The following is a 13,665-nucleotide window of genomic DNA, read 5'->3' as shown; positions in this document are numbered from 1 at the left end:
TAAAATCAGTAGTATAACATGCACATACATTGGGAAAAAAAACCCAAAACAACACAGCAAAACAAACAACTGTTAAAAAGAAAGCAAATACAGAAAGAACTTAAGACTGAGAAGAGCAGAATGATTTGAAACCTGGAAAAAACACCTTACAGTGAAGTAATGTTTGTAGCAGAAAGTAATAGCTTTTATTTAATTAACAGCCAAGTTCCCAGTGGGAGAACATTTTTCTCAAAAGAACTTTGACCTTTCAGCCCACAGCCTCAAAGAGACCACAAAATACCTTCAACAGCTGAGCCTGGGAACAAAAATTCAGAACTGCTGTATGCACTAGAAATCATGGACTCAATAAAATACTGGCTTTATGGCACATTATAATCTTCCACTGCAGCTGACCTCCAACTCATTTATCAGTGTTCCACAGCTGATAATTTGCTCTCTTATTTTAGCTCATAGGAATTCTTAACGTTTTTATCTGCCCCTTTGGTCACAGGGCAGGTGATCATGTAGGACAATCACTTTTTTCTCCCAAATTGACTGATTACCACATTAGGTTAAAATTAAGAGTTTCTCTCAATCTGTACTTAGCATGAAGTTTGCTGATTGTGTTCAGACCAACAGAAGGATCTGCATGCTTGAAATTTTGTTTCTTACAACTGTATCAATTGCCTAGTATTAATTTCCTGTTATTAATTCTACGTTCAAACTGTGTCTCATTTACATCTTACAGAACACCAGCACTTTACAGCAGGCTCCCAGTGCATTACTTTATCTAAAAGAAGCCTAAGTAATGACTGGATGGTAGGCAAATATGCAACCATATGGCAATATAAATTTGATAATGGCAAGCTGCTCAATCTAGTAGGCAAAGGTATTAAAAAATGCAACAGCGAAAGGCAAAAAGCTATCCAAATTCAGAAGAGAAAACTAGGTTCATCATTTTAGCAATGATGACAGTTGACTGTTATATGAACATAATATGAAAGACTTTTGAGAAATTAGACATCTAAGTAGGAGCTTTCTACAGGGTTCTAGAACAGGTCATGAATGTCTGATTTTAATCTTTTCTGCTGGGCTGATCCACATCTTATGGCATTCCTGAAAGGACAGATATCATATATCAAGAACATTATGTTTTTAGAGAGTTTGGTCAGTGTCAGCTGCTGATGGAAGCAACTTGGTTAGTGCATTAAGAGTCTACGTACACAGACTCCAGCTACTTAAAGTCTGTAAAACTAGTTCAGTATCTCCAAGAGTTAACAGAATGGGGGACATAATGAAGGGCATGAGATACACTCTCCATTTTGTTTTTTGTTCTCACTGTTTTGTTCTTAGAGAGCATTGTGTTGAAAGCTGTACATGTACATGTTTTGCTCGCAGCCATCTTTACAACATGCTTCTGTTGTGCCTAAGTAGAGAAAATGGCCATAATCACTCTAAAGGTAATGCAGGAATGGATCACTGTCTCCGTTCTCTGACTTGAAGGAAAAAGTATAATTTTCTGATCATCTGGAATTGGAAGAGGATCTTCTGGACACAGGTAAAATGAACAGAATTATGAACACGTATGATGTAGAAGCAGGAAGAATGGGGGTGAGCAGAGCCCATGTGAAAAATAGGATAGGAAGCCTAAGATGTTTTATTTCAACTTTCCTTCCTCCAGAACAACAACAACAAAAGAAAATGATGAACAGGAGAAGAGATTACCTAAGAAGGAAGTGCAAAGAAAGGTGATTGACTTTGGGGAAGAAAAAAAATAGTGTCTTTTGCTGTGCAAAAAGCAGTTAAGGATGGCAACTGTCAGAAGAGTAGACAGTATAAAATCTAATTAAGAAAAAACAGAGAACAACAAAAGTGACTAAAGATGGCAGTTAAGTAGAGGTACTGAAGATGTGGAATGCTTCGAGGCACGTAAAATCAACCTTTGAAAAGATGAAAAAGGCAAGGCAGCACGTCTGATAGGAATACAGTAAGATGTAGAGAGGAATGGGGGACATGACTATTGCAGAAGTGTATAGTGGATTTTGTATACCTTTACTGTCAGGTAAAGAGTCTCCCATGCACATAATGTTCTAAAGAGAATGCCATTATTTTTTTCTGCAAATTTATTGTCATTATTCCAGAAAGGAATGCATGTAGGGAGAGAAAGCACAACATTAGTCAAGGTGGAGAATACTGAAGCTGAAAAAAAATAAATACACAACCAACAGAATTATGAGAAACAAACTTGGAATGGTGAAGGAGAAGATAATATGTATTTTAAATCTAAAAAATAAAACTTTGTGTTGTGCAGTTGCCACATTTATGTTGCGTTAAATACTGAAATGCTAACATATTTAGGAGAATGCTAGAGAAACAGGTCTCAGAATTGTTGTTAGAAGCTATGACATGCAGAGAAAATGTCTCAGTAAAATACGAGAAGAAATGAGAGGCATAAGAAAAGAAAGTGAGATTGCATTATGTTCCTGGAACATCTTACCGTATGAACCATATGAAAAGTGGGGCAAGAAAATGGTAGACAGTGGATAAATTGATTTAGGTGAGACATATAAAGGAAGTTTGGAGATTTTATAGCACAAATCCTGCAGGAAGGAAGTGAGGAATGTTGCACGGTGGATATCTTCCTCTGAGTGAAACCTCTCTTTGATATGAGCTGATCAGTTATTTTAGGAGAGCATCGGAGTAGTAGTGATGGTGTGCTCAAACTAAAACAATTAAGTGCAGAGAGAATATAAGACATTCACTTTCTTTTTTTCTTGATCATTATTTATTACCTTCTACACTTCTCCAAAAATGCCCAAACCACTGGCTGTCAACAAGATGTACTTAATATGAACAAGGGGAACAGTCCTTCATAAAGAACGTAAGCATTGACCCATATCACAGACAGATGGAATATCAGAAATCGCTGGCTCCATAATTGTATTGTACTAACTACATAACTACTTTGTTTTAATTAAAAGTTCTTACTAACCTAACAAATAAGAATGATTGATTTTGTTCACATTCTATGTTATGTAGAAATAGTGATAATGACAAAAATACATGGATCTATTTTTGACATCAAATACATTATACAACTGTAATAAGTATTGCAATTGCAAAATGATATAAACTCTAAGTTTATGATTTTGTTTAACTTCTCTCATTTACAAGGAGATAAGTCACAGTGGTATAGGAGCTTTTTTGAAAGCCTACAGGCTGCCCAGGGAAGCGGTTGAAGCACCATCCCTGGAGGTATTAAAAGACAGGCAGACATAGTGCTTAGAGATACGGTTTAGTGATGGTTTTTGTCAGAGTTAGGTTGATGGTTGGACTTGATGATCTGAAAGGTCCCTTCCAACCTGGGCAATGCTATGATTCTGTGACACATTACATATGGAGCGATATACAGAATGGTTCCTGTCAGTGGAGACTTCGGACTACGTAACCAGCTCCAAAGCTCTTGGGACAAAATATACACATGTCCAGGTATAAGAGGTAAATGGCAGTGATAACTTACAACTCTGGTACAGCTGAATCTACTGAAGTTTCTAGATGTTTTAAAATTTACTTTGTTTAAATGCCCAAAATAATGTAAAATATGTTACAAATTTTTACAGTATTATACAGTATAATTACAGTATTAACACTAAACAGGGTTATATTATTTGTTCTTTCACCTCATCTACATAAATTTTCATAGCTTTCTTGCTTTCAAACAGCGCCTCTAGTTTTCTGGACAGCTATTAATTATCTCCCCATTTTCAAAATTTATTCCTCTTTACAAACATTAATGATAATTTTTACCCAAATGAGCATTTCAGCTTTAAAGTAATTGAAAACTAAGCAGCTACTTAACTAATCAGCTACTGAGAGATTTTATGTTCACCACTTACATCATGAAAGGAGAGATTTTGAAATTATATTTTTTCTGCATAGAAATGAATAGTTACAAAGCATTAGAGTCTTAAGCTATATCAGGACTCATTCTTCAAGTGCCTTTATTAATGATTCATGCCACGGAAATCTTCATTCTTACCTCTGTGACCTTCTTCACAGAAGAAGAATTTCATATTGTGGATGACTTTCTTCAGGTAACAGTTTGGGTCTATATAGTAACTCTCCCCTCTCTCAGAATATTTATATTTTTCATGGTTTGGGTCATTATACAGTTTTCCTAGGCTTATAATATTTTTATAAACAAAAGCATATTGTAGAGAAGTACAGAGGAGATATTCTTCCTTCTGAAGAGCTATTATCTTTAACAGCCTCTTTTTAATTAGCTTTTAAAATTTCTGGCTTTCTTTAAGCTTTTTCAGAAAAAACATTGCTATAGAACAGCACCTTCATGAATATACTCAGTAATCTTTTTGTCCAATAATAAGTAATGCATGGAAAATTACTTAGTTGTTCACTAAGATTATAGGCTAGCGGAGGTTCCAGGTATTATTACTTAATGAGGAGCACTTTAAGATAAAAATCTCAGAATCTTTTGTCTGCAGATTTCAAAACTGTTTACGTTATTGATGCTTTTGAACTTTACAGAAGCTCAATGGAACTTGCATTCCGAACCCATGCTGGCATTTTTAAAAACAACTTCCACAATCACCAAGTTAATGGGACTTAACCTGGCATATTAATTTTTCAATATAATTACAGTCTTTTCTTAACAAGCACTGCAAGCAGGCAGAAGAAGCACCCAGCTCAATTAAAAGCAGGGAAGTTGAATTCTATTGGTAAGTATTCCACTAATTCACTCGGTGACTTAGAATGGTTACTAAAGCCAGTAGTTTTAAAAGGCAGCAGATAAACTAAGGTACTAAAAAACACTTCAAGGAAAGATTTACATTGACTGTAGGAGGCTCTGAATCAGTCTGCAAATGACTGATTAGTAAAATGTGCTGAATACTTGCACTAATTGCTTAAGTCAACAACAGATGGAGGAGTTGGCATCCATGGACATAAGGCCACTCCTTCATATATCCAACTTTAGATGTGTAAGTATGAACATTTGAGCTCAAGCGTTGCATCCCAGCTTTTCAATCAGTAAAATAAGTCTTAAGGAAACCCCATTCTCACTTGTTATAGTGAAAATGCTGTTTAATTATTCATACATCAGCTGTGTCACAGACAACCACACATACAAACAACCGCCAAACATGCCTTGCCTTCAGCAAGTCTGCTCCCCCAGCAGTCCCAGCCCTCCCTTCCTGCTCCGCTTCAGCCTCTCCACACCCAGCTTCCAGATCTGGGCTCCCTTCCTCATCAGCAGCCGCCTTTGTTCCCAAACCAGCCCCTTCCCGCCTACCCAAGATCCCAGCCTCCTTACCCAGCGATCTTAAACTACATTGCTCTTCAGGCTTCTCCTCAGGTATGTCCTAGCCTCCCAACAGCCAAATTTTATGTCCTGTTCCATCCCTGGGAACAGGAGGGTGACGCCACTGAGAAAAGGGTCACCACGGTTTTCAGTATAAGACAGCAATTTACTTAATTTTTGGAAAGAGCAGAATTACTTGGGGTGAAATTTTCCGTCTTTCATACATATGCGGACACACACAAATACACAAAAGTCCCGCAAAAGAAAATAATGTTTTGCCCCAGTGAATTCAAATGATACCAGAAAGATTATATCTGGAAAAGATATTAATAACTGGAACCATTCATGGAGAAAATTTGGAATTGGAAGATGGGGAAGGGGAGCTGGGCTTGGAAGCTGAGAAAGTGTTTAGACTATCTGGGAAAGAGATAGGTTAGGTAAGATGAATAGGTGCACTGCCAGTTCTGCCTGTGAGGTAGAGAAACATGCAAAGTCATCATAGAAAAACAGGTAGCTCCAGTGTTCGAATATAAGAAAGTAGCAAATGAATATTTTCCAAGAACGTGATTAATGCTCTAGTGATCATTTAGAAACAAACACCCAGAAGGAATATTTAGAAGTGCAAATTGAGGACATATGTATTACTAAAATATTCTGAGTGTAACAGCATTTTTTTTCATTTAAGTTCTAGTTGCATCAAAACCTATTTAATATTAATGAAATATTTAAAGTTAAGTTTGTCTTCTTTTTTGTGTGTGCTATAGTACAACAAAACAAATGAGTTTGCTAGTGCTACATTTGAGTGCTTTGAAGAAAATGCTATTATTTAGTGGCAGCTAATAAAAGCATAACTGCATGTACAGTACAAATAACAAGATAAGTATTATGTTGCCTTAATGCATAAGTAAAGAATCCATTTCTGACCATTTTCCACACAGACCATTTGCCTAATGAAATCAGCCTTCCTTCCTCTTCAAAGTACTGCTTTGTATTACCATGGCTGGATGAAAATAGCCTTTTCACTGACTCAAACCACTCTCTCTCATTACCACTATGTTCAAGCACAGTGGAAAGCAAATTCAGTCATACTGCCAGCCTGATGTTGAAATAAAAAAAATTCCCATTTGATTATCTGAGTGAAAAGTTCCATAACTGAACTTTGTACAGTAGGCAAAATTGTATTAAACTCCTCATATGCTGAATTCAGCAGGGATACTCAACATGCAATTTGCTTGCATGCACTCAAGGAGGGCAGAAAAAATAAGGCTCCACGACATAAACAAGCTCAGGGCAAGCATTCCAGTACAAATTTTGCCCACAATCTCACTGATGGTATGTACGTCACTATTGGGAAACCCCTACACTAGGATGGAGGGGCAACACTCTGACCTTTTGGGGCAGCTGCAATCTGAAAGCAATGGCATTACAGCAATTTAATAGAGATTAATAACTTTCTTTGATTCCAATATTAGTATGTGGCAGTCCACGTGCAAAATTATCCAGCTTTTGTCAAGTGTTTCCAGTGGATGTATTTTCTTTCTTAAATTTAAAATTAACAAACCTTCCCAGTCAGCTTTGAAAGATCATCTCCTCCCATTATCTGCATATCTTGCATAGACTGATCATTCTGAAAGAAGAAAGACAAAACTTTGTAATTGAATGTAACTGTATAAAATACAAGTATAAACATGTTAACTTTTTTTGGATCTTTCAGAGTCTTGGTAATCAATATTGTCTAATGCTGGTTAGTATTGGTGTATGACAAAACCACACTCTCACTTGTTCCTGTGGCTTCTGTCATCTCCTGGTTGTATTTAAGCTAATATCAAGCTCCAGGCTTTACTGAACTAGAAAAAGTTGCCTCTTTCTTTTTAAAATAAATAATGTTCCCTTGCTTGCTATTTCTTAATATGACAAGTGTTGAGTAATGTACTTGTCCCTTTCACAACGGGAAGACAGGAGGATCTCAACACTTGACCAAACACCTGTAAGCACTTTCTTTTTTTGGAACAGTCTTTAGAAACACAGGCAAAATGTGTTCACATCTGTCACTCACACAGAGAACTCAGCTATTTTTGAAGACGTTCACTAAGTATTTTTTTGGGGGGAGGGAAGTTTTCAAAAATTATCACTTGTTATCAAGAATAGTTTCAGTGTGCCGTACAATTTCAAGAGTTTTGGGTTTGCTTTTTCAACAAACTCAAAGATAGAATCCTTGAGGTCAATTCCATAAAATAAAATACTGCCAATTAGGTCAAACTAAACACAACATAAAAGTATGCTTTCATTTTCCTATTAGAAAAGGTATTTTTTTTAAAAAATCAGTAAAACAACTTTTTTTGATAAATTTGTTTCACAGACATTTCTAGTTGAAATTTGTTCTGATAGAGAAGTCTCAACCAGCTCTAGTTCGAATTCATGATCAGCAGCACATAGAGTTAAGACCACATAAGGGAGACATACAGAAGCCCTACTTTTAAAGGAAGACAAAGAGGCCTTAAAGAAGGTAGCAAATTAAAAAATATACAGTCATGGCCAAGCTATATGAACTTTCCAAACAAAGCAAGAGCAAAACTAAGTATAGTTAATGGGGTTTTTTTGCCAAATTGGTGCACGTGCTAATCTAATCTCCCTACCTGTAGGAAGACAGTGTTAGTCCTATTTTAGTAATAGCTGCAGCACCACGACGTGACACTGCAATTTACTAGTAACATCAGGAAGCTTTATCATTACAAACAACTGACAAAAATGCAGTACTTGAATACTTTGCTTTTATTTTGTAAAGTCAGTGCTCTGAAGTCAGATGTTTTTCCACAAATAAAAAATGGGACAGCAGGACTTCGAAGGTAGGTGAGGATTTACTGGGCTAAGGGGTTTATAGCTCCTCTTCTTCCCCTCAAAAACCAGCACCAGCGGCACGGTCCCAGCCGCACGCCTGTGCAGACAGAAACCGCATCTGCCCACGCTCACAGCCCAGGTGGCAAAAATCCAGGGACTTCCAAGGCACCTTTGCAGCCAGCCGATCACAAGCAATCTGACATCCCCAGGAACTATTCGCGGTCCCCATGGGAACAGGTTGTCTAAATTAATACAGCCTTCCTGAGTAACTGTAGGTAGAGGTTGCAGAATTGCCCAGAAGACAATTTCTCCAGGTTTGCATGCTGCAGACCCACCAAAAGGCTCCCCTTTTACTCAGACTCCACTGCCCAAAAAACTCTCACACCACAGCTTTGTAAGAGGTCCTTGGTAGTCATTGCCTTGAAAGACACATTTTAGACCTGCCCTCACTTTTTCTCCACCGGATCTAGGAGCTTTAGATCCTTTTCATGCTGCTCTGCTTTGTTTCCTGGGAAACGGAGCTAGACCAGGAATGAAAGTTGCATCCCATATGTTTTCTAATATAAGTTTCAACATTTCTTTTGTTCTTGTAAAGAAAAACAGGAAGAAAAAAAAAACAACAAAGCAAGCAACCGATTCCTATAATATTATTTTAAAACTAAATAAAATGTGGAAATAGAGAAGATTTTACGTTCAGGCTTAAAAGCGTAAACCTTTTGTTGTAGAGCAAGACAGGTCACTCTTCAAAAGTCAGGGACATATTCAGGTCAAGACTATAAAAGGCAGATAGTTTCTAATATCTATCATGGTATGTATAACCAATGCGGCGACATTTTTTTTTTCAATTCCAAATAAGAAAGACTGGAATTTCAGTAACAACCAACACACAGGAATTACCGAAGGGGCAGTTTGCCCTTAGTTGCTAGTTTAAAACAAGAGAGAAAAAAAATCCCAACAGTGAGGTGCAATGATTAATGAACTTATTTATATTTAACTTTAAAAAAATCTCGGGGGTCTTCACAGCAGCACTGTTTCCTTTGCATTTGGTATTTCTGGCTCCAGCTGAAAGGAAGATGCTGAAATAGCATCTTCATTGCTGGCAAGCAGTTAAGCAAACACAAAAGCCATTGAGAGCTGAGCGATCAGAGCATCCTGTCAAGCCGCGTATTCACACATTGGCCGTTGTGACACAATTGCACACAATTATGAAAATCCTCGTGTTCTGACTGGAGAATGATCTCTGTTAGAGGACAGGGTTGAGTATTCACTGTGCCTAAAAACCACATATAAAAATGCAGCTGAGAACCCTCCAGCCAAGGTGCTTTCAAGAAATGTAAAGAAAATTACTTGCATCATGCACTAGAGTAATTCTATTGCAAAAAAAATTTCAGATGCCTGATTTTAATGCCATTTATAACTATAACTATGCTCATCAATTAACTCGTATTGTAAAATACATACCTGCCAAACAGCAAGACTCAATACCACGATGTCACATTAGCGTAATCATAATATTCACATAGATAACATGCACACTATGGTTGCCATAGGAACCTCTCAAGGCTTTTTGCTGAATTCTCAGTTTACAATCTCAAAATAACACTGCACTAAATATTAAGTATAAAGTGCAATAAATGTCAGGAAAGAAAAAAGAATTGGTACTGTTTCATTCAGTACCAATTACTGTCAATTCAGAACTGTTTGTTTTATTTTCATGTCCTCAAGTCATTCAGAGCCTCTTTTTTCCTTTCGGAGTTGTTCCATACCTTGACAAAACTGATACAATTGAGTTTCTAGGACTTCTTATAAATGCAGAGACATTAATTAAAGGTTCATTTTCCGTCTCCCAAAGTTCCTCAATACTTGCTTTCTAACATCCTTAAACCCTATCAACACTATTTTTGCTGTTAAATGTTTGACACTAAATATAATGTCCTAGATAGAGACATATCAAAATCCCACTGTGGTTAGTGCAGCACAAAATTTATTGCAGCTGTTTCTAACAAGATATGATGCATTTTGTCGCATTGCAAGCTATATATAATACTGCATTTCTGATTCTTTCCTGTGTTTAATAAATCTGCATTTTCCAGGATAAATGTCACTTTCCTTGGTTTTACTTGCTATGTTGTGCTTTTTCACCTGTTCATCTTTGGTTTTTAATTCTATTTCATTCAGACCTTGTCAATATACATCTTCAGATCCTAGGAATACTTGACGAATGAAAGTAAGAATGTTGCTATTTCCACCTCCATTTTTCATGGCATGCAAGATAAAACTTTGAGTTTCTATGTTGATTGGAAGTATAGATATTTAAATTCCGTCTATACTAAGTCATGTCTTTTGAACTGGGTGGGGCACAGAATTATTACATCTCCTGAGATCAACACTTGGACATAGTTCAAGTTACAAGTGAAATGAGTTGGGTGGTCTCAGGAAAATTTATTATAAACAGCATTGCTCATCTGAAAATTGCCCCAAACTGTGAACATCTGTTACTCTTCTAAAGAAACAGAATCTGGAGCACATTAATACTGGGCTCATTGAAACAATCATGGCAAAAAAAGAAGCTCTAACATAACAGTTTAAATGCATAACTAAATTATGAAATATGGACACCGGGTCATTATCACACATTTAGTTACTATAGTCTGCACAGTTCGTATGGAATTTCTTGGAAAAAATGCAATTACCTTTTTCTCCTAAAATTCACCGTGGAAACTCTTAACAAAGAAGGATGTGACCATCTGACCTGTTCTGCTTTGCTTTCTGCCACTTGGCTGATACAGCAGGTCCGCTAACCTGAGGACAGCTGTAATTTTGCACCATCATCCCAAGTCCCACAGCTGGGTTTTCCAGGAAGGTTTTGACGAAAAAGAAGTGGTTGACAGACCATTACTTTCAGTTGTCCCTTGGAACTTCAAGCCATTGAATACAGAGCATCTCGAAGGCTTCTCTTATCCTTCCCTAATGGCCAAGTGAAATGGCTAAGACAGAATTACTGCCTGTGACGTTCCCAACTGTGACTGACCCACAATCGACAGAATTTGAAAAGCAAGAGTCAAGCACCTCTTCACCAGTAGATTTGGTGCAACATGTCCACTAAAGCAGAATAGAGTTCAGTCGTCACATTTACTTTGCCTCAGCTTTTATTTTCCATTAAGAAATATCGTTATGTCCATGTCATTAAGGCTGCGTGTGATCTATGCTGCTTCTGTTCTCATAGGGTGAGACCTCATGACCTCAAAACGTCTTCATTAAAGACAGGATCATTCTGTTCCTAATTTAGGCATCTGAAAGTTAAGACATCTAAATCTATGCATCCTGGGCTCCCTTTTAATCAATGGAGAAAACAAGATAGATCATCTGTTTCACCATATGGGATATCTACAGCAAATAACCTAAACATAGACATCTGACTGTGAGAAATCTGAAGTTAGGTGAGATGAATCCCAGCTTAAGACATGAGATCAGTATTTTCTTCCTAAAAACCTCACTGACCACTCAGAAAGAAATTCTTTTCAGTCACATTTACCACAGGCACATAAGAAGCAATGATCTTGACTATTGTCCGTTAGTAACATCCTGAACTATCCACTCTAGGGTCTGTCTCACACAAACGCTTTACACAGTTCCCCTCGGTACCACCCCAGGATAATATGCTTGCACATTTACTCAAAGGTTTCATTTTAATCTAGGTGAAATATATTTGAGGAGAGATTTCAAAAGATACTATTTCAATCTTTCTTCCAACTTCTGTCATGAAAAAAATATTAGCAACCAGTCTTTGCAGATTTTCTGCAAAAACTGCACTGGATGATTAATAGGCCTCTACACTCTAAAATTCTTGGAGCAGAAATAGAAATTTACCTATAAAACAATTGGATTTCATGTGGGGGGTTCATGATCATCAAGAATGGAGTTTTAATGAGCCTCAATAAAACAATAACTTGCATTTAATACTGGAGGAAGGATAGCAACCGGGTAGGCTACACTAATAGTAACTTTGAAGGTGATCTAAACAGCTGCATTTTGAATGGCACTGAGGGAACAAGGTATATGGTATTAAAGCCAAAGAGGAGATGACAATTACCAAGGTAATGAATGATGAGGATTTGAACAAAATTCTTAGTAGTGCATACAGTAAAGAAAAGCTGAGACTCTGAAACATCAGATGGCCACAACTGACATATGAAATGGATATATGTTTTCAGATCTATGGCTACCATACAGTGCTGCAACAGAAATTGAAAATGACAGAAACCCCAAGCAGAACTGTATACTCTGGCACACAAATTAACACATATTACAGATATGTTTTTCAGTTGAGAAGAAACATAAGACTCAGATGAAATCAGAGCAGATATGACAATAAATTACTTTCCAGTTAATATATTTCAAAACGAAACCACAGAAGCAATGTCTGTCACACAACTTCTAAAGAGAAAATTAATAATTTGATGTGACTTAGCTGCAGCAAACTGATTCATAATATAACCAAGATTTCTGCATTTAAAAAAAAGCATTGCAGAAATTAATTGCAGGTATTGGCAGAGTTTGGATAGATGCATCTGCAAGTATAAAGACTTCTGCTTTGAAATTATATACTGTTCAATAATTACAATATCTTTTGCTACATGACCATGCTCTACCATCTCAGTCATGAACATAATAATTAAAATGAAAATTTTGATGTTCCAGTTTGGATCATGATGCCTAGTATGAAGCTTACTTGCTTTGCAGCCTGCCTCCTGAGAAGTACTTCAATATATTAATATTTTGGTTGGGGAAGCATCAGTATGGCATCTACATCATCTGTTAACGTATTTTGACTACTAGGTAAAGTCAAACTGACGTATAAAGTATAGGCTATGAAATTATTCTCAGTATATCAGCAGAAGGAAGAAGAACATCCGTGGAGTGGTAATACATAAGATGCTGTACTGAGAAGCAACATACACTTGAACCGATACTATTCTCAGTTTCTTCTCTGAAGAACGACAGCTAAGAACAAAAGACCTCAAGAGCACGGACTGTCATGGTTTTCGTAGCAGGCAACTAGAAGGACTATCCAGGCTTAGAGTAGCAACATTCAGAGGACAAATAGTAAGTGCTGTTAAGCTGGAGACTTGTGCAAATGAGTGGGAATGCTATGGATCGCTTCCCAGTAAAGACTGGAAAGCATGCCTTCATTTCCCCAGAATCAAATGTATACCAAATGGCAGACTGCAACCTCCGGGGCACACCCACATTCAAAATAATCAAGTGCCAGGTCACTGATATATTTGTAGGTGCTTTGAATACCTTGCAAACAAGCCCACAATGCTGAACCAACTGGAAATCAAATACAGAAAACTGGCATACACCCACTGTTAGAACACCACCCCTCCTGCAGGGACAGTAAAGGTATATTTGCACTGAAGCAGTGATGGTTTTGTGTATCTCTGTTAGCTTTAAAGTTGAGGCTGCGGTGCCTTCCTGAGCTGGTCAGCAACCACACCACTGACTATGATGGGCCAAGATCTGTCTTA

The 13,665-nt window shown here is 37.2% G+C and overlaps 1 protein-coding gene across 10 annotated transcripts in view; it reads right to left on the bottom strand.

Moving 5' to 3' along the window:
- Nucleotides 1-13,665, bottom strand: part of PRTFDC1 (phosphoribosyl transferase domain containing 1) — a 47,924-nt gene that overhangs the window by 13,420 nt on the left and 20,839 nt on the right. For 8 of the 10 annotated variants that reach the window (XR_010069802.1, XR_010069800.1, XR_010069801.1 and 5 more), the window contains one exon: nucleotides 6,858-6,923. Coding sequence is in view for 3 of the 10 variants with exons in the window: in XM_063324638.1 (XP_063180708.1) it covers nucleotides 6,858-6,923 (66 nt within the window). In the remaining 7 variants the exon portion in view is untranslated. Of the gene's footprint in view, nucleotides 1-2,029; nucleotides 2,095-2,485; nucleotides 2,703-6,857; nucleotides 6,924-13,665 lie in introns of those variants that run through there. The other 2 variants (XR_010069803.1, XR_010069806.1) reach the window with 2 other exon arrangements.

The sequence above is a fragment of the Chroicocephalus ridibundus genome, chromosome 2 (assembly GCF_963924245.1).
Source record: "Chroicocephalus ridibundus chromosome 2, bChrRid1.1, whole genome shotgun sequence".
NCBI classification, from domain to species: domain Eukaryota; kingdom Metazoa; phylum Chordata; class Aves; order Charadriiformes; family Laridae; genus Chroicocephalus; species Chroicocephalus ridibundus.
Note: the sequence above shows the minus strand (reverse complement) of the source record. Positions and strands in the feature narration are given on the sequence as shown.